This window comes from Callithrix jacchus, chromosome 1 (assembly GCF_049354715.1).
Source record: "Callithrix jacchus isolate 240 chromosome 1, calJac240_pri, whole genome shotgun sequence".
Taxonomy (NCBI): Eukaryota; Metazoa; Chordata; class Mammalia; order Primates; family Cebidae; genus Callithrix; species Callithrix jacchus.
The window spans coordinates 202,206,220-202,233,214 of NC_133502.1; the positions used below are offsets into that span (position 1 = coordinate 202,206,220).

General features: G+C 45.2%; 2 protein-coding genes and 1 long non-coding RNA gene across 60 annotated transcripts in view; 2 read left to right on the forward strand and 1 right to left on the reverse strand.

Moving 5' to 3' along the window:
• The window catches only part of PRR14L (proline rich 14 like), a 130,738-nt gene that overhangs the window by 48,906 nt on the left and 54,837 nt on the right, over window positions 1–26,995 (reverse strand). For 2 of the 8 annotated variants that reach the window (XM_002743696.7, XM_078338946.1), the window contains exons 1-2: window positions 15,925–16,059; window positions 3,961–4,485 (exon numbers count right to left, since the gene is read on the reverse strand). In XM_002743696.7, coding sequence (XP_002743742.1) covers window positions 3,961–4,434 — 474 coding nt within the window. In that variant the 5' untranslated portion in view covers window positions 4,435–4,485; window positions 15,925–16,059. Of the gene's footprint in view, window positions 1–3,960; window positions 4,486–15,244; window positions 16,060–18,429; window positions 19,483–26,995 lie in introns of those variants that run through there. The other 6 variants (XM_035270264.3, XM_035270259.3, XM_009009638.5 and 3 more) reach the window with 5 other exon arrangements.
• LOC144577900 (uncharacterized) lies at window positions 14,357–15,716 on the forward strand. Of its 2 annotated transcripts, none has more exons than XR_013522761.1 (4): window positions 14,357–14,407; window positions 14,491–14,555; window positions 15,344–15,390; window positions 15,583–15,716. It is a non-coding gene; the product is annotated as an uncharacterized LOC144577900 (long non-coding RNA). The 2 variants fall into 2 exon arrangements; XR_013522760.1 differs by having other exon boundaries at window positions 15,524–15,655.
• Window positions 19,590–26,995, forward strand: part of DEPDC5 (DEP domain containing 5, GATOR1 subcomplex subunit) — a 156,779-nt gene continuing 149,373 nt past the window's right edge. For 29 of the 50 annotated variants that reach the window (XR_013522745.1, XR_013522746.1, XR_013522749.1 and 26 more), the window contains exons 1-3: window positions 19,590–19,623; window positions 20,485–20,602; window positions 25,386–25,473. Coding sequence is in view for 28 of the 50 variants with exons in the window: in XM_035270279.3 (XP_035126170.2) it covers window positions 20,545–20,602; window positions 25,386–25,473 (146 nt within the window). In the remaining 22 variants the exon portion in view is untranslated. Of the gene's footprint in view, window positions 19,794–20,484; window positions 20,603–25,385; window positions 25,474–25,775; window positions 26,817–26,995 lie in introns of all 50 variants that reach the window. The other 21 variants (XR_013522751.1, XR_013522758.1, XM_035270286.3 and 18 more) reach the window with 4 other exon arrangements.

The following is a 26,995-nucleotide window of genomic DNA, read 5'->3' on the forward strand; positions in this document are numbered from 1 at the left end:
GGATCACGAGGTCAACAGATCGAGACCATCCTGGTCAACATGGTGAAACCCCGTCTCTACTAAAAATACAAAAATTAGCTGGGCATGGTGGCGCATGCCTATAGTTCCAGCTACTCGGGAGGCTGAGGCAGGAGAATTGCTTGAACCCAGGAGGAGGTTGCGGTGAGCCGAGATCACGCCACTGTACTCCAGCCTGGGTAACAAGAGTGAAACTCCAGCTCAAAAAAAAAAAAAGAGTTCTTTATAAATTACAAATATAGGCCTTTTATCTCTGATACACATTGCAAATACGTTCTTCAATTTGTCAGTTGTCTTTTGACTGTCTGATATTTTGCCAATCTAGCAAGCACTCTTATAAATTGAGATCAGGGGATGCCTGGGGTTTGCAAATCTTAAATGGTATGCAAATGATATGTCTGCTTTCTGAAAGGTTTGCAGTGTTCTGATTTCCAAAGGGTCCTGAGACCTGAGAGTGATTAGGAGCTGTTGCTGCCCACATCTTCGACTGGCCTAACTGTGCCCCACAGGACCACTCCTGCTGAATGACCTCTAAATTCTTGAAGGTTTCACTCTCTTGACCGTTCTCTTTCACAAATCAGACCCAGTGACTTGGCCTCCAAATGCATATTATTTTCAGGTTGTGTCATTAGTGAGAATTCTTATCCATGAATACATTCCTGGTTTTCTATCCCTTTCACACACGACACCAACAGGAGAGTATAATACTCCAGCTGTGCCCTAACCATCACACAATGCAGCATGACCACCACTTTGCAGCCCAGATAACACATTTCCCTTAATGATATTAAGAGCAAATTGGCTTTTCCTGGCACAAAGCCAATTCTAATTGCTAAAACCTGCAGGTCTTCCATTTCCCGTTTCCCTATAAGTATTTATGTTTCTTTTCACTTGTGGAGATCACTTTTTGAAACCAACTACAAAACATTAACATTTGTATCTATTAAATTTCATTCTGCTTTATACAATTCAAAATGGAATATCTCCGGTGGAGCTGGGAGGCAGAAAAGGGATGCTTTTTAAAAAGAACAGGAAGGGCTGGGTGTGGTGGTTTACGCCTGTAATCCCAGCACTTTGGGAGGCCAAGGTGGGCAGATCAAAAGGTCAAGAGATTGAGACCATCCTGGCCAACATGGTGAAACCCTGTCTCTACTAAAAAAATACAACAATTGGCTGGGCATGGTGGCGCGCACCTGTAGTCCCAGCTACTTGGGAAGCTGAGGCAGGAGAATTGCTTGAACCAGGGAGGTGGAGGTTGCAGTGAGCCAAGATCTTGCCACTGCATTCCAGCCTGGAGCCTGGTGACAGCGTGAGACTCTGTCTCAAATGCAAAAAAAAAAAAAAAGGGGAGATAGTAATCTAGTTCTTAGGTTGGTTGTTATGTAAACACGTGCATGTATATGTATGAAGATATACATATATATGCATATGTGTGTTGTATTCATTACACTTCATGTGTTATTACACATGCTTTTATATAATATTACATTAAGAAACCTTTCCGCCGGGCGTGGTGGCTCACGCCTGCAATCCCAGCACTTTGGGAGGCTGAGGCAGGTGGATCACGAGGTCAACAGATCGAGAGCATCCTGGTCAACAAGGTGAAACCCCATCTCTACTAAAAATACAAAAAATTAGCTGGGCGCAGTGGCTCGTGCCTGTAATCCCAGCTACTCAGGAGGCTGAGGCAGGAGAATTGCCTGAACCCAGGAGGCGGAGGTTGCGGTGAGCCGAGATCGCGCCATTGCACTCCAGCCTGGGTAACAAGAGTGAAACGCCGTCTCAAGAAAGGAAAAAAAGAAACCTTTCTCTCCTGAAGTGGCAGGTCCCTGAATTGGTTAAAAAAAAAAAAAGAATCTTTTCTTGTTAGACTCAGCCCATCACATCAAGAAATAACTTTAAATAAAAACTTCAGGATCCTTAGTCTTTTACCTATTTAATTATACTTTTAAAAGGGCATCACAGCATAAACTGAGATAACATGTTCAAATGTTACTTAATGCTCATTCATTCCAAATCATAGTCAATGTATGAAGCCCACTAACAACAATTAACTGGCCTTCATCCTGAGTAAAGAAATGACATAAGTATCAAGAGTGGGATGGGAGCCTACTCCAGGCAGCCCAAAGAACATGAATTTGTTAGTGGGTCTAGAGCAGGGGTTGGCAAACGACAGCCCTCAGGTAAGCAGGCTGTGCTAATAAATAAAATTTTATTGGAAAACAGCCACATTCATTCATTTACGTATTGCCTCTATTCACTTTATGCTACAATAGCAAAGCTGAGTTATTCCAAAAGAGACCATATGTGGCTAGGCCTGGTGGCTCACACCTGTAATCCCAGCACTTTGAGAGGCTGAGACGGGTGGATCAGGAGTTCAAGACCAGCCTGGTCAACATATTGAAACCCTGTCTCTACTAAAAATACAAAAAATTAGCTGATCGTGGTGGCCGGCCCCTGTAATCCTAGCTACCTGGGAGGCTAAGGCAGGTGAATTGCTTGATCCCAGGAGGTGGAGGTTGCAGTAAGGTGAAATCACACCGCTGCACTCCAGCCCAGCGACAGTGCAAGACTCTGTCTCAAAAAAAAAAAAAAAAAAAAAGGAGACCATATAACCTACATGGCCCATGATAGAAAAAGTTTTCTGACCCCTGGCTTAGAAAACCATCCAGAGCAGAGAGTTCACTGGGCAGGTACATTCCTTTTAAGAATTTAGAGCAATTAAAAAAAAAAAAAGAAAAAGAGAAAAAAAAAAAAAAAAAGAATTTAGAGTGCCTGGCCAGGCATGGTGGCTCATGCCTGTAATCCCAGCATTTTGGGAGGCTGAGGCGGGCAGATCATCTGAGGTAAGGAGTTCAAGACCAGCCTGGTCAACATGGTGAAATCCTACCTCTACTAAAACTACAAAAAAATTAGCCAGGCATGGTGGAAGGTGCCTGTAATTCTAGCCGCTGAGGCAGAAAAATCACTTGAACCTGGGAGGCAGAGGTTGCAGTGAGCCGAGATCATGCCACTGCACACCAGACTAGGCAACAGAGTAAGACTGTGTGTCAAAAAAAAGAGGAATTTGGGGGGCTCAGCTTAGTGGCTCATGCCTATAATCCCAGCACTTTAAGAAGCTGAGGTGGGAGGATTGCTTGGGCCCAGGAATTTGAGGCCAGCCTAGGAAACTTAGTAAGATCATCTTTATTTGAAAAAAAAAAAAAAAAAAAAAAGAATTTGAGACCATCACACTATCACAGCTCAGTATTACTCTTAACTAACCTACTTCTCTGGGTATTTCAAGTGCACATTGGCTTGGCATGGTGGTTCACGACTGTAATCCCATGATGTTGGGAGGCTCAGATGGGTGAATAAGGAAGCCAGGAATTCGAGACCAGCCTGGCCAACACAGTAAAACCCATCTTTACTAAAAATGCAAAAAATTAGCTGGGCATAGTGGTTCATGCTGTAATCATAGTTATTTGGGTGGCTGAGGCAGGAGAATCGCTTGAACCTGGGAGGCAGAGGTTGCAGTGAGCCAAGATTACGCCACTGTACTCTTGCCTGGGTGACAGAATGAGACCCTCTTAAAAAAAAAAAAAAGCCTCCCTTCAAAGGTTTCTCTGTGATACCTCACTTCAACCTACCAAAATATAAGGACTGAGTACAGATATCATTTCTTAACATCAAATGCTGAAATACCACATGATTTTCAGACTCAACATTCCATATACAGTTGCTGCTTCAGAGAAATGACACTTTTTTACTAAGCACTTCCTCTTCAAGTGTCTGATGTGACACAAATGTTTTAAAAGATCATCAAAAAAAAGGGAACCTCAAAATCAACATTTTGAAAATGTTTCAAGAATAAATCATAAGCTAACCGTCAGCATCTATATTTTATCAAGAGAAAGCTGTCATTCACCCTCAACTCCTCTGAATCCAGATTTCATTTCTTACCTGACTTGCGCTAATCTTTTCTTCAGCAGCTGTGGAATGTTGATGTGGATCTTCCTTTGTTCCCTCTGAGGGTTCTTTTATAATTTCCATCTGCCCCCCTTGATCTCTGAAGACCTTTGGCTCCATGCTCTTGCTTCTGTTTGCCCTATCCAAGATCCCAGATGCCACAGAACCTCCTGCTGTGGAGTCCACTAGCCCATATCGCCCAGGCTCACTCCCATGATCCAACGTCTCATAGTTTTCTTCACAACAACTCTCCGCATGAATCCTCTGCAGCTCCAAGGGCAATGCGCTACTCTGACTTAAAAGAGAGCTTGACGCTCCAGGTTTTACATCTGGAATCACACTTGGCTCAGGGTCAGCATGAAGCTCTTTGGAGACGCTTACTGGGAGTTCAGAGTATAATTCCTGTACCACGGCAGACATGGAGGAATCAAGTGGAACTGGCTGAGTCTCCACTCCCGATGACAGCATTAGGGCAGATGCAGATTATGGAGTCAAGCCTTTTACATCAAACGATTCACCCTGACACAAATCAAAGGAAAGGAAAAGTTTAAAACCTTGATAGGTTAGAAAGGCTGCCTCAGTTCAAACTGACTACAATGAAGAAAATATACTCTACTCTAAATGCCAGCATTATCTGGCACCAAAAATTTCTCCTTAATAGACTATGAATTTGTAGAAAAATAAATACCTTAAATTTAATACACATCTGTCTAACCTCAATTAAAATACTGCCTTATAAACAATTGTCAATTTAAACATGAAGGGCCAACAAATGTAGATGAGAATAAGGCATGTCTAAAACATCCAAGGATAGACCTGATGCAAATTAGAAAATGAAGATGGGGCCCGGCGCAGTAGCTCAAGCCTGTAATCCCAGCACTTTGGGGTCGAGGCAGGTGGATCACGAAGTCAAGAGATCAAGACCATCCTGGTCATCATGGTGAAACCCCGCCTCTACTAAAAATACGAAAAATTAGCTGGGCATGGTGGCGCGTGCCTGTAATCCCAGGTACTCAGGAGGCTGAGGCGGGAGAATTGCTTGACCCAGGAGGCGGAGGTTGCGGTGAGCCAAGATTGCGCCATTGCACTCCAGCCTGGGTAACAAGAGCGAAACTCTGTCTCAAAAAAAAAAAAGAAAAAAGAAAATTAAGATGGTTTTGTTTGTTTTCATGGGCATGAACCTCACCTGTTTTGTTCACTACTATATCCCCATGTTATCCCACAGTATTTACTCAGCAAATAATTGTTGAATGAATACATACTGATGGATTCTGGAAAATTTCATACGTGGACTTTTCCTCTTTGAGGGAGGACAGGAAAAAAGTAGAATTCCATTCCTTTACTGCTTACTAAATATTTGAGCTCTCTCTACCTAGGCTAGCATGAGACACTACTAAACCAGCCCTTTTGCAGAATCCTTCCTGATTTTTATCCTGCATCTTGAGATTTTCCAAGTGTTTTCACAGTCATCACTCATTTGATTCTCACAACAACCCTTTGAGCTAAGCAGGGCAGCTATGGCTTCTTGTTATACATCCTAATACCACAGCTGAGGAGGTTAAATATGACCTGCCTAAAATATTACATGGTTATCTGAGAGGATGGAGGTGAGGGGCTATCTAGGGAGAGCTTCCACTGTGTTGGTAATGTTTCATTTCCTGCACTGAATGGTACCAACGGGTTACATGCTGAAACACTTATATCTAAGTAGTTTGTAACACTATATTATATAAGTAGTCAAAACACGCATATACTCAGGACCAGAGTTTCTTGGCTCGTTAACTTTTCAGATTTAGTCTATGAAACATGCTGTTTCCACAACAACAAAATCCACTTTGACCATTCGGATTAGTCTGAATGTTTACAGGCCTTGAAATAAGTCTTGCCTAAGGGAAGCAGGGGCACAATCTGCTTTGACCTGACCAAGGCAGAAACTGGTTAACTAGATGAAATACTTTATGCTTTCATTTTTTTGTTGTTGTTGTTGAGATAGGATCTTGCTCTGTCACCCAGGCTAGAGTACAGTAGTGTAATCATTCCTCACTGAAGCCTCCCACAACCAAACTCAAGTGATCCTCCTGCTTCAGCCTCCTGTAGCTGGGACAGGTGCACACCACCGCATCTGGCATTTTTTGTTTTTAGACAGAATCTTCTCTGTCACCCAGACTGAAGTGCAGTGGCATATTCTTGGCTCACTGAAACCTCCGCACCCTGGGTTGAAGCACTTCTACCTCAGCATTCCAAGCAGCTGGGACTACAGGCACACGCCACCACACTTGGCTAATTTTTGTGTTTTCAGTAGAGATGGGTTTTCACCATATTGACTAGACTGCTCTCGAATTCCAACCTCATGATCTGCCTGCTTCGGCCTCCCAAAGTGCTGAGATTACAGGCATGAGCCACAGTGCCCAGTCACACCTCGCTAATTCTTTTTTCGGTAGAGACGAAGTTTTGACATGTTGCCAAAGCTGGTCTCCAAATCTCAGCTCAAGCAATCCTCTTGCTTTCACCTCCCAAAGTGGTGGAATTATAGGCAGGAGCCACCATGCCTGTAATGTAGTCAAAACAAACACATACTCAGGACATCGATACTCTTGTAGTACTTTGATACTCTGTAGTACGAGTATTGAGTACTCTTAATTAACCAAGAAAAGATTAGTTTTAATGAACCTTCCCAAAGGTAAAAGAACATAAGGTTGGAGGGCTGGGCAGGAGGGGGTAAGAACATAACGTTGTAATACTAATTTAAATACTACTAATGGTAAGAAATCAGATTGCTGGTCCATAATGTTTAGGTAACACACAAAGACAAATTTAAAAAACTAAACCCAAAACATTAGGCTGGGCACAGCAGCTCATGTCTGTAATCCCAGCACTTTGGGAAGTCGAGGCAGGTGGATCACTTGAGATTAGGAGTTCGAAACTAGCCTGGCCAATATGGGGAAACCCCGTCTCTACTAAAAATACCAAAATTAGCCGGGTGTGGTGGTAGGCTCCTGTAATCCCAGCTACTCAGGAGGCTGAGGCAGAAGAATCGCTTGAACCCGGAGGCAGAGGTTGCAGTGAGCCAAGATCGTGCCATTGCTCTCCAGCCTGGGCAACAAAGACTCCATCTCAAAGAAAAACATGAACAAACAACAAAACAAAACATTACCAAGGAGAGATAAACTGTATAGGAAAACAAGAATCAAATGAGATTCTGGATGTGAAAAGCTTTCATAAAACAGTGCTGTGAGGCTGGGAGTGGAGGCTCATGTTTATAATCCCAGCACTTTGGGAGGCTGAGGTGGGTGGATCATCTGAGGTCAGGAGTTTGAGACCAATCTGGCTAACATGGTGAAACCCTGTCTCTACTAAAAATACAAAAATTAGCCAGGCATGATGGCAGGTGTCTGTAATCCCAGCTACTCAGGTGGGTGAAGCAGGAGAATTGCTTGAACCAGAAGGCAGAGGTTGCAATGAGCTGACATTGTGCCACTGCACTCCAGCCTGGGAGACAGAGCAAGACTGTTCTCAAAAACAGTGCTGAGAGACATGCATCCCTTTTAGATCTAGAATATTCCCCTTTCTCCTTTAGCTCCAGATAAAGATATTTCTAGGAGCACTTCAGATTAGGCCATATGCACGTGTGTGTGTGTGTGTGTGTGTGTGTGTGTGTGTGTGTGTGTAAGGTGGGGGATGCAGGAGGTTAACAGAGATAATGAGGAATTGCTATTTGATGCCAAAAAAAGTAGGAAGTGCTCAGTTTTAATTTGCTTCAGCTTTCATTTCCCAACAACACACATAGTCCAGTTTTCAGCTGTCACACCACATACAGATTTGAAGAGTAAAAGCAGGAAAGGATACTGTAGGCCAGGCGCGGTGGCTCAGGCCTGTAATCCCAGCACTTTAAGAGGCCGAGGTGGGTGGATCACGAGGTCAAGAGATCGAGACCATCCTGGTCAACATGGTGAAACCCCGTCCCTACTAAAAATACAAAAAATTATCTGGGCACGGTGGTGCGTGCCTGTAATCCCAGCTACTCAGGAGGCTGAGGCAGGAGAGTTGCCTGAACCCAGGAGGTGGAGGTTGCAGTGAGCCGAGATCGCGCCATTGCAGTCCAGCCTGGGTAACAAGCGTGAAACTCTGTCTTGGGCGGGGGGGGGGGAGGAAAGGATACTGTATAAAAGCAGATTTGTTGAAAGAGATGGATGTCTTTGGTCTCTGCCACCTTATGCATCTGACCCTGCCTACCACAGAAATAAGGGAGTTCTCAAAACTTAATCCTTAACTCCTCCCTTTTTAAACTTCACTTTCTTGATAACGTCACCCTTTTCTGCAGCCTCTGTGATGAGGATGGCTCAAAACTCTTCCTCTTTATTATTTTTTTGTTTTGAGACAGAGTCTTGCTCTGTTGCCCAGGGTGGAGTGCAGTGGTGTGATCTCGGCTCACTGCAACCTCTGCCTCTGGGTTCAAGTGATTCTCCTGCCTCAGCCTCCCAAGTAGCTGGGATTACAGGCATGTGCCACCACGCCCGGCTAATTTTTGAATTTTTAGTTGAGATGGGGTTCCACCATGTTGGCCAGGCTGGTCTCGAACTCCTAACCTCAAGTAATCCACCTGCCCCAGCCTCCCAAAGTGCTAGAATTACAGGCGTGAGCCACTGCACCTGACCTAAAACTCTTCCTTTAAGTACAGAGTTACCATAGGACTCAGCAATTCCCCCATAGGTATATATGCACAAAACAAATGTCAACATAAAAATTTGTACACAAATGTCCTTAGCAGCACTACTCACAGTAGTAAAAAAGTAGAAACAACCCAAATATCCATCAACTGATGAATGGATGAACACAATGTGGTATAGCCATACAAATAAAATATTATTCAGCCATAAAAAGGAATGGAGAATTAATACATGTTACAACATGAATGAACCTTGAAGACAGTATGCTAAGTGAAAGCCAGTCACAGTTCACATATTACAAGAACCCATTTATAGAAATGTCAAGAATAGGGAAATCTTACTATGAACCCAGCTACTAAGTGGGGAGGATCACCTGAGCCCAGGAGTTCAAGATGAGCCTGGACAATATAGTGAGACTCGGTGCCCCCCGCCCCGCCAGTGCGGAGGGGGCGGGGGGGAGATAGGCTGGGCGCAGTGGCTCACACCTATAATTCCAGCACTTTGGGAGGCCGAGGCTGGTGAATCACGAGGTCAACAGATCGAGATCATCCTGGTCAACAAGGTGAAACCCTGTCTCTACTAAAAATACAAAAATTAGCTGGGCATGGTGGTGCGCACCTGTAGTCCCAGCTACTTGGGAGGCTGAGGCAGGAGAATTGCTTGAACCTAGGAGGCAAAGGTTGTGGTGAGCCGAGATCCTGCCATTGCACTCCAGTCTGGATAACAACAGCGAAATTCCATCTCAAAAAAAAAAGATAAAAAAGAATAGGCAAATTTGTAATCTACAGAATAGAGACAGAAATTAAATTAGTAAGAGCTGGGTGCTATGGCACCCAGCAAAATATAATTTTAGCATTTTGGGAGGCTGAGATGGGCAGATCACAAGGTCAGGAGATCAAGAACATCTTAGCCACTAACATGGAGAAACCCTGTCTCTACTAAAAACACAAAAATTAGGTATGATGGCACATGCCTGTAGTCCCAGGTACTCTGGAAGCTGAGGCAGGAGAACCCTTGAACCTGGGAGGCAGAGGTTGCAGTGAACTGAGATCATGCCACTGCACTCCAGCCTGAAGACAAGAGCGAAACTGTCTAAAAAAGAAAAAGAAATAAGGAGATTAATAGGACTGCGATTCTTCCAGACATTGGGAGTAGCAGCTGATGAACAGTTTCTTTCTCGAGTAATAAAAATGTTCTAAAGTTGATTATGGTGATGGCTGTAGAACTCTGTGACCATACCAAAAATCACTGACTTGTACAATTTAAATCAGTCAATTGTATGGCATATGAATTAAATCTTAACAAATTTTTTTTTTTAAAGAAACATGGCCAGGAGCAGTGGCTCACACCTGTAATCCCAGCACTTTGGGAGGCTGAGGTGGGAAGAACACTTGAGGTCAGAAGTTCCAGACCGGAATGGCCAAACATGGTGAAACCCCACCTCTACTAAAAATCCAAAAAATTAGCCGGGTGTGTTGGCGTGAAGCTGTGATCCCAGCTACACGGGAGGTGAGGCAAAGAATCCCTTGAACCTGGAAGGCAGAGGATGCAGTGACCTGGGATGCGGCCACTGCACTCCACTGGGTAACACAGTGAGACACTGTCTCAAAAAAAAAAGAAGAAGAAACCTGACCCTGACGCCACCCTTTCTCTCAACTTCTAGCCTACACTCACGAGAATGGCAACCCCAGGCTGGGTGTGGTGGTTCATGCCTATAATCCCAGCACTTTGGGAGTCTGAGGCAGGTGGATCACCTGAGGTCAGGAGTTTGAGACTAGCTTGACCGACATGGAGAAACCCTGTCTCTACTAAAAATACAAAATAAGCCAGGTGTGGCAGCACATGCCTTTAATCCTAGCTACTTGGGAGGATGAGGCAGGATAATGGCTTGAACCCAGGAGGTGGAGGTTATAGTGAGCAGAGATTGTGACATTGTACCCAAGCCTGGGCAACAAGAGTGAAAACTCCATCATGAAAAAAATTAAAAAATGGCACTCCCAAAACTTACCATGTTTAAAACAGAACTCATTCAATCCATTGAATAACTGAGTCTTTTTATACAAAAACAGCTTTGAGAAACAGGATAAATAAGATGCCTTCAGTAAATTTACATGCTCATTCCTTTTTTTTCTTGAGACTGTCTTGCTCTGTCACCCAGGCTGGAGTGCAGTGGTGTCATCTCAGCTCACTGCAACCTCCGCCTTCCAGGTTCAAGTGATTCTCCTGCCTCAGCCTCCCGAGAAGCTGGGACTACAGGTGCGAGACACCACACCCAGCTAATTTTTGTATTTTTAGTAGGGACAGGGTTTCACCATGTTGGTGAGGATGGTCTCGATCTCTTGACCTTATGATCCACCCACCTTGGCCTCCCAAAGTGCTGGGATTACAGGCATGGGCCACCGTGCACGGCCTCTTTTTTTTTTTAAAAAAAGAGACTGTGTCTCACTGTGTTGCCCAGGCTGGAGTGTAGTGGTGCCATCATAGCTCACTATAACCTTGAACAACTGGGCCCAAGCGATCCTCCTGTCTCAGCCTCCCAAGTAGTTAGGACTACAGGTGTGTGCCACCATGCCTGGCTAATTTTTTATTTTTGTAGATAATTTTGTAGGTCTTGTTATGTTTGCCCAGGCTGGTCTCAAACTCCTGGGTTTGAGTGATCCTCCCACCGCAGCCTCTCAAAACGTTGTAATTACAGGCGTGAGCAGCACTGTGATCAGCCGCATGCTTATTCTTAATCCTGTTGCTTCTCAGAAAAGGCACCATCATTATTCTAGAACTCAGATTTGAATCCACAGCCATAACCATATCTGACTTCCCCTCACCATTCAATCAGCATCTGCAGCCCATGGACTTAACTCCCTGCAGTGTTTCTAGTAAATCCTAGTCCTTTCCATCCCCACAGTTATTGCTCAAAATTTTGTTCCACATGTTGCTCCACATAGGGTCATGAACAAATACAGGTATACTGAACAGATCTGTATCATAAAGAGTCAATATTGATAATCACATAAAATGGTTCATCTCTTGATACTCTTATTTGGACCAAATCCTAAGAATTTTCAACCTCTAAAGCAACTAGGCACATTTGCTGGGGAAGCAAAACAGACTCCCCCTCCTTTTTCTAATGGACTAATTCTGGGTCCTCAAATTTCTGAGAATTGCAGACATGTTACCAAGAACAGCAGGAACCCTCAGAGGTGAAGTGATATTTAGATGCAAGCCTACAGCAGTAGGTTAAACTTATTTTCAGCTCACTAGCCACATCATCTATCAAAATATTGGTAATGCTACAAGACTATAGTGACAGAACCCGATTTTGTAAAGACATTCAAGTTCTTTAAAACTAAATTTCTGAATGTAATGGAGCAATCAAAAAGGATGATGTAGAAATATATTGGGGCTGGGTATGGTGGCTCATGCCTGTAATCCCAGTACTTTGGGAGGCCGAGGTGGGCAGATCATCCTGGCCAACATGGTGAAAACCCATCTCTACTAAAACTACAAAAATTGGCTGGGCGTGGCAGCACGTGTCTGTAATCCCAGCTATTCGGGAGGCTGAGGCAGGAGAATCGCTTGAACCCAGGAGGTGGAGGTTGCAGTGAGCCGAGATCATGCCACTGCACAACAGCCTGGCGACAGAGCTATGCTTAGTCTAAAAAATACATATACATACATATATACATATATGTATTTCCACATAGTTGTCTGGGACATTTTATTAAACCAAATAAACATCATGACTCTTGTTTTGGTAAACAGATATACACGTAGGAAAAATGTTCGAAAGAATATAAGCCAAGGTCAGGTGCGGTGGCTGACCATGGCGCCACTGCACTCCAGTCTGGGAAACAGAGGGAGACTCCGTCTCAAAAAAAAAAAAAATGTGTGTGTGTGTGTATGCCAAGTATCACAGTGTTACCTTGGACGACAGGATAACCAATGACTTATCTGTATGTTGAACTTTTTTTTGAGACAGGGTCTCGCTCTGTGGCCCAGGCAGGAATGCAGTGGCATGCTCATAGCTCTCTGTACCTTCAACTCTGGACTCAAGCAATCCTCCTGCCTCAGCCTCCAAAGTAGCTAAGACTATAGGTATAAACCAACGAATCCAGCAAGTATTTTTATTTTTTGTAGAGACAGGGTCTCACTACATTGTCCAGGCTGGTCTTGAGCTCCTGGCCTCAAGTGATTCTCCTACCTCTGCCTCCTAGAGTAAGCTGCTGCACCCAGCATTGTACTTATTTTTTAAAATGGTGAGTATCTATTACTTACATTAAAATGTTGTCTAATCATTCTCAAGACCTAAATGCATAGCAATAAAAACAGCTGGTAAGTGTATTATCCATCAGTATTGTTCCAACTGTCAGCTCTCTGCCTCAACCATCAATGCTTTTAAAGTGTTAAATATGAAGTGAAAGGGAAGTGATTAATACATGCTTATAAAATGTAGACAGGGATCTGCAGCTTAATCCTTGCTAATGACTTATAATCAACCTATTGGGTGAGGATACCAAATAATCAATTTGAGGTATAAGCAAAAAATAAACCATAGATTTATGAACAATTCTTGACAGCTGCTACTGGCTTGTCTTTACCACAACACAAATAAGTACTGTATTAGATGGTGTAGGGAATGGATTTATTCCTGAAAAGTGACAAATATTTATAGGAAGTATGAAAATTATTATTATTCCAGTAAAAGTAAAAATTATTTTAAGTTGAAGACAATTATTTCATGCTCTTTCTGTTGCAGATACACAAATACTTCTGCCAGCAGTCTTAACTGCTAGTCTCTTCATCAGGAAGCCAGGGAACCTTCTCCTGCCTACTAGCTGGAGTCTTGAATGTGTTAAGTGAAAGCTGAGTGAACTTTCCTGGGTTTTTCACATGTTCATCAAAATAAGCTCAAGCAGTCTTGTCACCCATAAAAATCCCAAGACTCCAAAGAATAACTTTTGTTTCCCTTTGTTTCAGAAAAGCACACCTACAGACACCAACAATGGTGGTACAGAGCTCCCACTAATCCCCTCTGCAATTTACTCAAGGGCATTTGAGGTAATTTAAGAACACTTTACATACAAAAAAAGATGGTAAGCCTTTCTTTAATGTGCCTTTAGGTAATTTGGCAGTGTTAATTCCTATCCTACCAAAAACCAAAACCAAAAAACAAAAAACCCTACCAGTGAAGGATTAACACTGCAGCTCTCAAACCCATCAGAACCCATTTTATAACACTAAAAACCTGACAAAGTGGCAACTTTTAGTCATTCAAACAAGCCCCAAAAGTTCTGAGGCACAAAATTTACAGAAACAAACAAAAAATAAGAAACCAAACAAGCAAAACAAAACAGAAAACCATGTGCCCCAATAATCTCGAGTCTGAAAGTCTCCCCTTCCTTCAATTCCAATGCAAAGGGGGCTGTTAGTAACACTAGGCGCTGCCATGCTTGCTTCAGGGAACAATACTCACAATAATGACCAGGCCCTCAGAAGCTCACAACACTCTTACGCCTTGAGAAAAGGGCTTTTTTTCAGACATGGTAGCTATTTCCTTCATGAGGAAATTTGAAGAATGGGCCTCTTCTTGAGAAACAGAGAAAGAAGGTTCTTTTAATAAAATCCCAACACAAAATGAAAGCGAGGCAGGGAAGTTCATACACTAAACAGGGCCAAGCGCTTCAACATGGAGCGTGCAGAAAATCTCAAAACATCAAGGACTATTTCCCATTTCCTCCCTGTAATAACATCCAGAAAAAGGATCCCTCTGTCTCCACGTAAGGAGTGCAACAGTGGATATGCTCCTGATTTCTACTGACAGAGGCTTCCTGCATAAAAGATTTTCATCTCTTTTTCAAAGGAAAAGAAGAAAAGAAACAATCTGTCATTCTGGATATGCAAGAGGAAAAAGAGCTCTCCTCAAAGGTATAGAGTCTTCATTTTCTTGGGAAAGCAAAAGAAAGCAAGAACTTGGAATCGCCCACTTGGGGGGTGGGGTGGGGTGGGAGGGATGTGGAGATGGAAGATTTTTTTGTCACTATAGCAAGTCAGGGAAGTGGGAGAGGACATCTCTAACCAGTCAGGAAGAAGGATACCTTCTGTGGACAAAGGGCTGGCGTTAGACATCAGGTCTCCCTTTCTCATAAGAAAACTGTTTCCAAAAGCTAAGTCTTTTCTTCCTATTTTCAGTGAGGCCCTCTTTGTTAATGTGGCGGAGTACTGTACAGTAGGATCTAAGGGGACTGGAAGTGTCTCTTTCCCTAAGTAAGAGGGAATCTTCCACTCCAGTAAAAAAGGATGACTTGAACACTTGTGATGAGGGTTGGGAGGGACATACGTGGAAAAAACTGCTTCTCTGTGCAAGATATTATTTTCTTTTACAGCAGATTAACATTAACAACTTAACAAACGCTTACTATGTAACTAGTATTCACACAAATGCTCCCTTAGCCCGCATTACAATTTAAAGAAAACAGAACCCAAATTGGAGATGGACAGACTGAGACAAGTTAAACAATTAGTCAAGGTCACAAAGATGTTGAGAGACCCAGGTTTGCAACTATCACTCCAAAAGCCATGCTCTTAACTGCAAGAGAAAGGAGCTCACTGCACACCGAGAGACTTAAAAGTGAAGAAGAGAAGCGAGGCTCCCTCTGTGGACATCACGAGGGGAGAGGGAGATAGGTTGACTTCTGATACCATAAATTTTCAAGGTCTTCCACTCCGTATCTTGGGGTAAAGGCGAAAATAAAGGAGAAAGGTAAGTCTCTCTCTTACTGGGAAGATCCCCTGTCACTTTCAGGCAAGTTGAGAGTCTCACTCTTCACCTGGGAGACGCTGACCAAAGTTGGGGGAAAGGTCTCATTTAGGGGTTATCTCTTACTCCTCCTCAGGGTAAGTTCAGAATCTCCCTCGAACACTGGGAGTGGGGTCTCTCTCTGCTGACTAACAGATGACCACTAAAGAAGACCGTACGCCTCCGATAAGGGGCGTCGTCCTCCCCGAGGGGATAAGTTGGGAGATCCTTGTTGTGTCGAGGTTGAAGAGGAGTCTCTCTCCCGCGCCGGAGCCATGACTCGGAGAAGCCGCTTTTCCCCAGCGACGCGAGGCCTGGTCTCCTCCCTCTCCCTGGGTCGTTCCGCCGCCCGCAGAGCAGCGTCGGATCCTTTCGGCGTTGGGAGAAGGCTGGGGGCCCAAACTCCCCTTTTGCCAGCACCACAAGGCGGAAGGACCCCTTAGGGCGGAGTGGGGCGGGGCGGCTACACCCGAAGCCTTCCCGCCCCCGGCCTCTTACCCTGAGGCCCGTTCCGCGGCCCGCGCTTGCCCCGCCAGCCTCTGCAGCTGCAGCCCAGTCGTCGCCAAGTCTACCTGAGCCTACCGAGCCAACAGAGCCCGAGGGCGCTCCGGCCGCCACCGCCTCTTCGTCTCTATGGTTCCCCTGCACTTCCTCATCCGGGGCCCGAGCCAGCCATGTGGACTCGCCCAAGTCCCGCCCCCGCACGCGCGCGCGCACACCAAGGGGAGGCTCTTCCTACGTCTGACCTCCCGCCCTCTGCTAGCCCCCGCCACCCTCAACACCGCCCCTGCGGCTCAAACCCTTAAAGGGAAACACACCTTTCTACTTCTACTGAACCATAGGGCCCAGTACCTGCCTCCACTGCTGTCACCCTGTTCCAGTCCCCCATTTTTCTAGTCTAGACGGCTACAATTCTAAGAGTCTCGCTGCTTCCACTCTAGCAGCCCGGGAGATCTTATTTACTGGAAACAGTGTTCTGGGTCACGACACTCCTCTGCTTCCTCTAATTACACCCACCAATAAATAAATGTCACCCTTGTCTCCAGTTGGTTACAGAACCTTGTTTTTGTTTTTTTTGGGACGGGGTTTTGTTCTTGTTGCTCAGGCTGGAATGCAATGGCGCGATCTCGGCTCACCGCAGCGGAGATTCAAGCGATTCTCCCTCCGTCTCCCAAGTAGCTGTGATGACAGGCATGCACCACCACAGTCGGCTAATTTTGTATTTTTAGTAGAGACAGTTTCACTATGTTGGTCAGGCTGGTCTCAAACTCCTGACCTCAAGTGATCTACCCGCCTTAGCCTCCCAAAGTGCTGGGATTACAGGCCAGCCACTGCGCCTGGCCTTCAAAGTTTATAATACTTGCCAAATTAAAAAGTTAAAATATTTGCCTTTTTAAGATGTCCCATTATGGACATCTCTCAGGTGAAGGAATCAAATTCCCTTGAGGGCTAAAAAGAAACAATCCTATTAGCTTCCCCTGCGATGGAAGAATGTCCCATCAACCAATGCTGCTAAAGGCAGAAACTATCTTGGGGGATCTGGGTGTGTATTCTGAAGTGGCAACCTAGAAACATTTTTTTAATATGAAGTTTCATTTTGTTGCCCAGGCTGCAGTGCAGTGGCACAATTTTGGCTCACTGCACCCTCCATCTCCTGGATTCAAGCGAATCTCCTGCCTCAGCCTCCCGAGTAGCTGGGATTATAGGCATCCACCACCAGCCCTGGCTAATTTTTTTTATTTTTAGTAGAGACAGGGTTTCACCATGTTGACCAGTCTGGTCTTGAACTCCTGACCTCAGGTGATCCAACTGCCTTGGCCTCCCAAAGTGCTGGGATTACAGGCGTCAACCACGGTGCTTTTTTTTTTTTTTTTTTTTTTTTTTGAGAAGGAGTCTGGCTCTGTCACCCAAACTGAAGTGCAATGGCAGGATCTCGGGATCTTGGCTCACTGTAACCTCTGCCTCCCAAATTCAAGAGATTCTTCCACCTCAGCCTCCTGAATAGCTGGGATTACACATGCCCTCCCATCATGCCCGGCTTAGTTTTGTATTTTTGTAGAGATGGGATTTCACTATGTTGGTTAGGCTAGTCTTGAACTCCCGACATCAGGTGGTCTGCCTGCCTCTGCCTCTGAAAGTGCTGGGATTACAGGGGTAAGCCACCACACCTGGCCCATAGAAACTTTTTTTTTTTGAGACGTAGTTTCACCCTTGTTAACCAGGCTGGAGTGCAATGACGCGATCTTGGCCTCCTGGGTTCAGGCAATTCTCCTGCCTCAGCCTCCTGAGTAGCTGGGATTACAGGCACGCGCCACCATACCCAGCTAATTTTTTGTATTTTTAGTAGAGACGGGGTTTCACCATGTTGACCAGGATGGTCTCGATCTCTTGACCTCGTGATCCACCCGTCTCGGCCTCCCAAAGTGCTGGGATTACAGGCTTGAGCCACCGCGCCCGGCTGAAACTTTTTTTTTTTTTTAAGCCGGGGTTTTACCATGTTGGTCAGGCTGGTTTTGAACTCCCGACCTCAGGTAATCCGCCCGCCTTGGCCTCCAAAGTGTTTGGATTACAGGCGTTAGCCACCACGCCCGGCCACATTTTTTAACATAACATTGTTATTCTTAAAAAATTTTGTGACTATTACAATCCACTTTATCATATATGTTTTACTACAATATAAACAATTTTCTGGGCGTGGTGGCTCCACGCCTATAATCCCAGCACTTTGGGAAGCTGAGGCGGGTGGATCACAAGATCAGGAACTCAAGACCAGCCTGGCGAAGATGGTGAAAAACTGTCTCTACTAAAAATACAAAAATTAGCTGGGCACGTGCCTGTAGTCCCAGGTACCAGGAGACTGAGGTGGGAGGATCACTTGAGCCCTGGAGGCAGAGATGGCAGTGAGCCCAAATCGCGCCACTGCACTCCGGTCTGGGTGAGAATGACCTCATCTAAAAAGATGAATAAATAAAATTGCAATTACTTAATACTTGCATTATTTACCTAACTTCTGTGTCCCAACGTAAAGGAATCCATGCTTAAGAACGTTGCTTGTCCTGCCCCAGGGTCCCTTTGGTCCACTGTAGAATTTTTCATTACAGTATTCCATGCTTTTTCTTAAGTCTTCCAAAAACCGTAAGAAACGGGCATTGTTAGTGTTAAAGTTAAAAAGACAAGTGCTGTGTCGTTTAGATTTAGCAGTCAGTGTGATTAGAAGCAGCAGAGAAGTGGCGTGACCCACTGATTCCAGTTATAAGATCTCTCAGGCTGCAGTCGAATTGCTACCGTCCAGGTCAGAAACGGTGGATTGGACTGGGGGTCGGGGGTAGCAGCGGCAGCAGGCGGAGCTGGCAACTGTCAGGAGCCCTTGGCCAGAGCTTGGCCCAGCCCACCCAGCTCTTTGGTTTTCTTCTCGGAGAGAAAGATACCCTGACATACGCGAATTTAGGCTGTGTCCTGGGTATAACCAAAGACTGTTCGTTAAACGCTTCGTTCTGGGAGCGGGTCAGGATTCGTCCTTGCTTCCTTCTGAAGAGTTTTGTGTCCTCAAGCTGTTTCCTGGTCTGTGAAATAGGATAGTTTCTGCCTCCTGCATCCACCACATAATAGGGATGCGATGATTACAAAAGGACTGTGAAGCCACGGCAGCCTTTCTTACTAACAGAGGGGCTCAGAATGTCTTTTGAAGTTTGCAAGGGTTTGAAAAGCACCCCCGTAAGTGGACACTTCCCAGCAGGGGCCATCACACTAACTCTCGCGTGCTCAGCCCCTTGTATCTTACAGAAGTCCTTTCAGAAACTCTCCTTGGAGCTTTTTAGCAGTCCAGTGAGGCCACATGAATCATTAACTTCGTTCATATAATAGAAAACGGAGCTCTGAGGGATCTAGTTTCCTCTGTGGGGAGATCACTAAGTCGGAAACGAAGCTCTTGGGCATGGAACTACTTCAGACAGACACGGAGGAAATGGATTTCCTTCGTGGGGCTGGAGGCTCAAGGGCTCGAGGGCAGAAAACACCAAGAAGTGGCCCTAGCAAGAGGCCGCACCGCGACGCCCCGCCCCCGGCTCGAGCCCCGGATGAGGAAGTGGCTCGGCCACAGAGACGAGGCGGAGGTCCGGCGAGAGCGGCGCGGGTGCAGGAGGGCGGGAAAGGGGCGGGGCCCCGGGGCGGAGCCACCGGAGCGGCGCGGGTTCTCAGGTGAGCGCGCTGCACTGTCCTGGCGGGCCTGGAGGCACTTCAGGCTCAGGGGCGGAAACAACGCGGGCCTCGAGGGCGTAGGCGGGGTGTCTGGAGGAGGCTCAGGGAACCTGGAGAGGGTCCAGCCCTCCGGGCCTCGGCCTGAAGCGGGAAGGGGCTCCAGAGCTGCGGTGAGTGGAGCTGCCCTTCCCGGACTCAGGATTGGGGAGCTTGAGCTAGGGGACCTTGGCCCAGGTTCGAGTTCCTTCTCCATCCCCAATCCGCTGTGTGTTCTTGGACAAGTCTCTCTCCCTCTCTGAGCCTCAGTGGCCTCAGTGAAATGGAGAGCTGTGAAATGGAGGCAGGGAAGGTCCGCTGAGAGTTCGCACAGATCGTGGTTTGGGGAACTCCTGCCTTTCTCCTCTTTGTGGTCGCCTTGCTCAGGACTTTGGCAGCAAAACGAGAATGGTGGGAGTGTCTCTAAGTCTCGAGTGACCTTGAGCAAGTTCCTTGCTCTGACTCTCACTTTCGTCATTTACAAAATAGTGAGCTAACCTCTTTTAGGATCTCTTTAATATTTGGGTGTTACTGGTGTAGATGGAGAAGAGTACACATTCACTGCAACGCTTCCCCTTTAGGGGTCTGATAGAATATCTTCTCCGAGGTTTGACCAGCCCCTAGTCCGAATTCCCCTAGTTCCTGGATTCTCTGGTTCTATTTGTTCTCTATTGATCCTTGTAACTGGAGGAGTGACTTCATCTAAGAGTCACTTGGCACCACTTCACAGCACAGCAACACCAGTATCTTCACTGGTCTAAAATTAAAGAGTGGTTGCAAGGAAAAGTTTGACATTCCAACCTTTTTGTTGTATTTCAATGGCAGGGAGGCAAGATGATTTCTCTGCCCCAAGCTTGGAACAGCTGAAGGAAACAACAGTACAAGATGAGAACAACAAAGGTCTACAAACTCGTCATCCACAAGAAGGGCTTTGGGGGCAGTGGTCAGTATCGACTGGTCTTTAGGGGTTTTGTAAGTTGACCGAAGAATACAAGGATATAATATATACCATGTGTACAAATACTATTTTTTATATATGCCATATAAAGGTAGCTAGATGCTGTATCCAGTCTTTTGCAAGTGCCTTGAAATTATACACTGACTCGTGACAATTGAGGCTCAGCAGGCAACTAAACAGACCAAAGCAACAACTGGAATACAGTAACAAGGGGGATGGCAGGACCCTTCTAAATGCATTTGCATTCCAACTTTTAAGGAACATTGTGAATGCTGCCGGTTTACTGCTTTTCATTGGTTTAATTGCGTTGTTTTTTATTACAAACCTTCCATGTATGTTTCATAAAATTGCAGCCTGCACTGGTTTGGCAGACAAGAGAAACGAAAATTATATATCAGTTTTTCCATTGAGAGAGAAGCAGCATAGATGTGCACAGAGCAAGTATGATCAAAACATGAGCCTGGCTTCTAGGCATGGAAAGAAGGGGCAGGATACAGCATGTTATCTTGCACTGAACTAGAGTCTGAGTATCAGCTCTGCCTCTAACTTTCCTGGTGACCTTAGACAGGCTCCTAGTGTACCTTATCTGCAAGTTGAAGGGCTTTAGAATAGTTTGTCTTAACATCTTCTTTTTGTTGTTTTGAGACGGGGTCCCGCATGTTGTCCAGGCTGGTCTGGAACTCCTGAGCTCAAAGATACCTTCCATCACAACCTCCCTAGTAGTTGGGATTAGAGACATGAGCCATTGAACCCAGCTTTCCTTAGCACCTTGAGTCCACAAATCTGCAGAATAGGAGGGCATGTAGTATATATTATTTTTTTTTGTAAGGGAATAATTTCCCATTCTGTCTTAACAGCCTTATTTACTTCAGAAATTGGAGTTAACAATATAATGAGTCTTTTTAATATTGTATTTTAGGATGTGTTTATTTCTATGTTATATAGATAGAAGCCACCAGAGGGCAAGGATTGCCAAAAAAGGAAACAGTAGTTTCTCTATCATAGGATGTTGTGAGACTTAAGTAAGGTGATACATTTAAAGCATTTAGCAGTGTTTTAGTAGCTATTATAATTGCCTAACTACAGCATTGCTATATACATATGTGTGTGTGTGTGTGTGTGTGTGTATTTTTTTTTTTTTTTGAGATGGAGTTTTGCTCTTGTTACCCAGGCTGGAGTGCAATGGCACAGTCTTGACTCACTGCAACCTCTGCCTCCTGGGTTCAAGCAATTCTCCTGCCTCAGCCTCCCAAGTGGCTGGGACTACAGGCACTTACCACCACGCCCAGCTAATTATTTTGTATTTTCAGTAGAGACGGGCTTTCACCATGTAGACCAGGATGGTCTTGATCTCTTGACCTTGTGATCCACCTGCCTCGGCTTTCCAAAGTGCTGGGATTATAGGCGTGAGCCACCGTGTCCGGCCAGCATTGCTATATTTAAACTAGAATTTCTGCTGAAATGCACAGTATATTGTTATTACTTTGTATGCTGTTGATGTTGCCTAAATATTTGCAGAGTGGAATAGAACACAGAAGTAACTTTTGGCAGAGAGAATACAAGGATATAGTATATAGCATGTATACAAATACATATATATATATATATCTCATACAAAGGTAGCTAGATGTTGTATCCAGTCTTTTGTAAGACTATAGATCAAAATATAACTAACAGCTGGACATGGTGGCTCATGCCTGTAATCCCAGCATTTTGGGAGGCCAAGGTGGGCAGATCACATGAGGTCAGGAGTTCAGGACCAGCCTGGCCAACGTGGTGAAAACCCATCTCTACTAAAAATACAAAAATTAGCAAGGTATGGTGGTGTGTGCCTGTAATTTTAACTACTAGGGAGGCTGAGGCACGAGAATTACTTGAACCCAGGAGGCAGAGGTTGCAGTGAGCAGAGATCACACCACTGCACTTCAGCCTGGGCAATAGAGCAAGACCCTGTCTTAAAAATAAACAAAACCAACAGGTATTTATTAGTTGTATACCTGTGCCAGACATAATGATTATGAATATTCAAGGTTCTTTGTCTCTGAGGAGTTTTCAGTTTGGTAAGATAGACAGGCAAAAAGAAAATGATAAAACCACCGGGTGCGGTGGCTCACGCCTGTAATCCCAGCACTTTGGAGGCTGAGGCGGGTGGATCATGAGGTCAAGAGATCAAGACCATCCTGGTCAACATGGTGAAACCCCATCTTTACTAAAAATACAAAAAATTAGTTGGGCATGGTGACACGTGCCTGTAATCCCAGCTACTCAGGAGGCTGAGGCAAGAGAATTGCTTGAACCCAGAAGGCGGAGATTGCGGTGAGCTGAGATCGCGCCATTGCACTCCAGCCTGGGTAACAAGAGCGAAACTCCATCTCAAAAAAAAAAAAAAAAGAAAGTGATAAAACCAAGCAGTCAGAGATTATGTTCTCAGGAAGCTTAATTTGGGCTATGTAAATTAGGGGGAAACTCCAAGGAGGATTTGGTGTGAAACTCTCAGTGGAAACATTATAGCAAATAAAATTAGGGATTGCTAGGTGCAGTGGTGTGTGCCTGTAGTCCCAGCTACTTGAAAGGCTGGGACGGGAGGATCACTCAGGCCCAGGAGTTCCAGACTGTAGTGCGTTATGCTGATTGGGTGTCTGCGCTAAGTTCAGCATCAATATAGTGACCTCCCAGGAACTGGGGACCACCAGGTTGCCTTGGGAAGTGTGAACCACCTCAGCTTAGGAACAGAGCAGGTCAAAACACCTGTACTGATCAGTAGTGTGATTATGCCTATGAACAACCAGTGTATGCCAGCCTAGGCAATAGCAAGACCCTGTCTCTAAAAGAAAACGAAACAAAAATTTAAGAGTAACCCAATGTTTCGTTTTACTAGGCTGAATTTTTGTTGGGTCTGATTATATTTGAAATCTAGATATACTTAATTATGATATTAGCATAATTAAAGGTGATGTCTTTCCCCCAAAATTAAAACAGCAAAATAGTCATTTTGTCTTTATGCTTCTGAGTTTACAATATTTGAGGCAGTTCTCTCCGTCCCTGGTAGAGGGGCAGGGGTAGATAAACAGGAAACTACATCTCTCTTATGGTTTTTGTTTGTTTGTTTTTTGAGGTGGAGTCTTGCTCTGTTGCTCAGGCTGGAGTGCAGTGGTGTGATCTCAGCTCACTGCAACCTCCGCCTCCTGGGTTCAAGCGATTCTCCTGCCTCAGCCTCCCAAGTAGATAGGATTACAGGTGCCCACCACTGCACCTGGCTAATTTTTGTATTTTTAGTAGAGGCAGGGCTTCACCATGTTGGCCAGGCTGGTCTAGAACTCCTGACCTCAAGTGATCTGCTCAGCTTGACCTCACAACGTGCTGGGATTACAGGCGTGAGCCACCTTGCCTGGGCCCTTGTAAGTTTTAAGAGTTTCTTTGGGCCCTAATGTGAACTGATACTTGACACTTTTCTCTAATCAGGTGCTGCGCTCCAAAGTCCAGGCCATTATATTTGGTTTGACTTTTATTACATGTGAGAGGTGGTGATGAGCCTCAGGTGGAAGTCCTAAACAGTGCTAAGTAGTGACTAGTACCTAAGATAACGAGTCCTGGCTGTATTGTTACTGGCTATCAACTGTTCAACTGTTACTAGCTGTTTCTGAGATTATTTTCTTTTTACTTTTCTTTTTATTTTATTTTATTTACTTATTTATTTATTTATTTATTTGTGAGACAGAGTCTTGCTCTGTCGCCCAGGCTGGAGTGCAGGGGTGGGATCTCAGCTCACTGCAACCTCCGCCTCCTGGGTTCAAGTGTTTCTCCTGCCTCAGCCTCCTGAATGGCTGGGATTACAGGTGCGTGCCACCATGCCTGACTAATTTTTGTATTTTTTAGTGGAGACGGGGTTTCACCATGTTGTCCAGGCTGGTATGGAACTCCTGACCTTGTGATTTGCCCACCTTGGCCTCCCAAAATGCTGGGATTACAGGCTTGAGCCACTGTGTCCAGCCATTTTTTTTTTTTTTTTTTTTTGGATACAGTCTTGCTCTGCTGCCCACGCTGGAGTGCAATGGCATGATCTCAGCTGACTGCAATCTCTGCCTCCCAGGTTCAAGTGATTCTCCTGCCTCAGCCTCCCAAGTAGCAGGGATTGCAGGTGTTTGCCACCATGCCCAGCTAATTTTTGGGTTTTTGGTAGAGACAGGGTTTCACCATGTTGGCCAGGCTGGTATTGAACTCCTGACATCAGGTGATCTGTCTATCTGGGCCTCCCAAAGTGCTGGGATTACAGGTGTGAGCCACTGTGCCTGGCCTCTCTGAGGTTATTATTCCTGTTAGATCCAAAGATTTATTATGAAGGTCACATTAAGACACTGGGAAATTCTTTGAACATTGAATAACTATAAGGAATTGTGCTTTATCTGTGGGAACCAGCCTGTTTTGTTCCTATTATATGCCAGATACACAGTATTTAAGAGGGTAAAAGGCTGTCCAGAAGCCTAATTCCCAGAGACTGAGGGCTTCTCTGTACCTGGAAACAGTGGGGTAGTAGAAAGAGCACAGGGTATGGCGACAAAGGTACCTGAGCACTGTTCCACTCAGCTGCTTTGTAGCTTGGTGTTCCTGTGCAAATCCATTAGTCGTTCTAAGCTTCATTTCAAAATAGAAATTCCTCTGTCAATGGGGTAGCAATACCATCCTGATGGGATTGTGAGGACCCGTGTGAGAACATACACAGTACACGTAATTAGTGTTTTCTACTCGAAGTTGTTGAATTGTCTTGCAGATGATGAGCTAGTTGTGAACCCCAAAGTGTTTCCTCACATCAAGCTTGGAGACATTGTAGAGATTGCACATCCCAACGATGAATACAGGTGAGTGTCTTATAGGATCCATGGAACTGGGCAATTTACTGTTTCCAAATTCTATCCAAGGGGTTTGAAGGGCAGATAGCTCTCTTTGCCTTTCAAAATGCTCATGCCATGGTGGCTCAAGTCTGTAATTCCAGCACTTTGGGAGGCTGAGGTGGGCAGGTCACTTGAGCCCAGGAGTTTGAGACCAGCCTGGGGGACATAATGAGACCTGTCTTTAAAAAAAAAAGTGCTCATGCCTTCTAGGATTTGATCAAGCAATAATTTTTCAAAAGTGGTCTGTTCCTTTTCTTTCCCCCACCTAGGTTGGAGTGCAGTGGCGTAATCTCAGCTCACTGCAACCTCTGCCGCCCAGGCTCAAGTGATTCTCCTGCTTCAGCCTTCTGATAGCTGGGATTACAGATATGCGCTACCATGCCCAGCTAATTTTGTATTTTTAGTAGAGATAGGGTTTCACTATATTGTCCAGGCTGGTCTCGGAACTCCTGACATCAAGTGATCCACCTGCCTAGGCCTCCCACAATGCTGAGATTACAAGCATGAGCAGCCACCACACCTAGCCATTTTTTTTTTGTTTGTTTTTGGTTTTTTTCAAGAGACAGAGTCTCACTCTGTCACCTAGGCTCGAGTACAGTGATGGGATCTTGGCTCACTGCAGTCTTTGCCTCCCGGTTCAAGTGATTCTCCTGCCTTAACCTGTCGAGTAGCTGGGACTGCAGGTGTGGACCACCACACTTGGCTAGTTTTTGTGTTTTTATTTTTTATTTTTTTGAGATGGAATTTCACTCTTGTTACTCAGGCTGGAGTGCAATGGTGCGATCTCGGCTCACCGCAACCTCCGCCTCCTGGGTTCAGGCAATTCTCCTGCCTCAGCCTCCTGAGTAGCTGGGATTATAGGTACGCACCACCATGCCCAGCTAATTTTTTGTATTTTTAGTAGAGACGGGGTTTCACCATGTTGACCAGGATGCTCTCGATCTCTTGACCTCGTGATCTACCTGCCTCAGCCTCCCAGAGTGCTGGGATTACAGGTTTGAGCCACTGTGCCTGGCCTGTATTTTTAATAGGGTTTCGCCATGTTGGCCAGGCTGGTCTCAAACTCCTGACCTCAGGTGATCCACCTACCTTAGCCTCCCAAAATGTTGGAATTATAGGCATGAGCCACTTCGCCTGACCAGTGGTTCATTCCTTCTGTTTTGTTTTTTTGTTTGTTTGTTTTTTGAGGCAGAGTCTTGCTCTGTCACTCAAGCTTGAGTGCAGTGGCGTGATCTCAGCTCACTGGAATTTTCGCCTCTCGAGTTAAAGTGATTCTCCTGCCTCAGCCTCCTGAGTAGCTGTGATTACAGGTTCGTACCACCCACCATGCCTGGCTAAGTTTTATATTTTTAGTATAGATGGGATTTTACCATGTTGGTCAGGCTGGTCTTGAACTCCTGACCTTGTGATCTGTTCACCTTGGCCTCCCAAAGTGCTGGGATTACAGGGGTGAGCCACTGCACCCAGCCTTCTTGTTTTAAAGCTGACA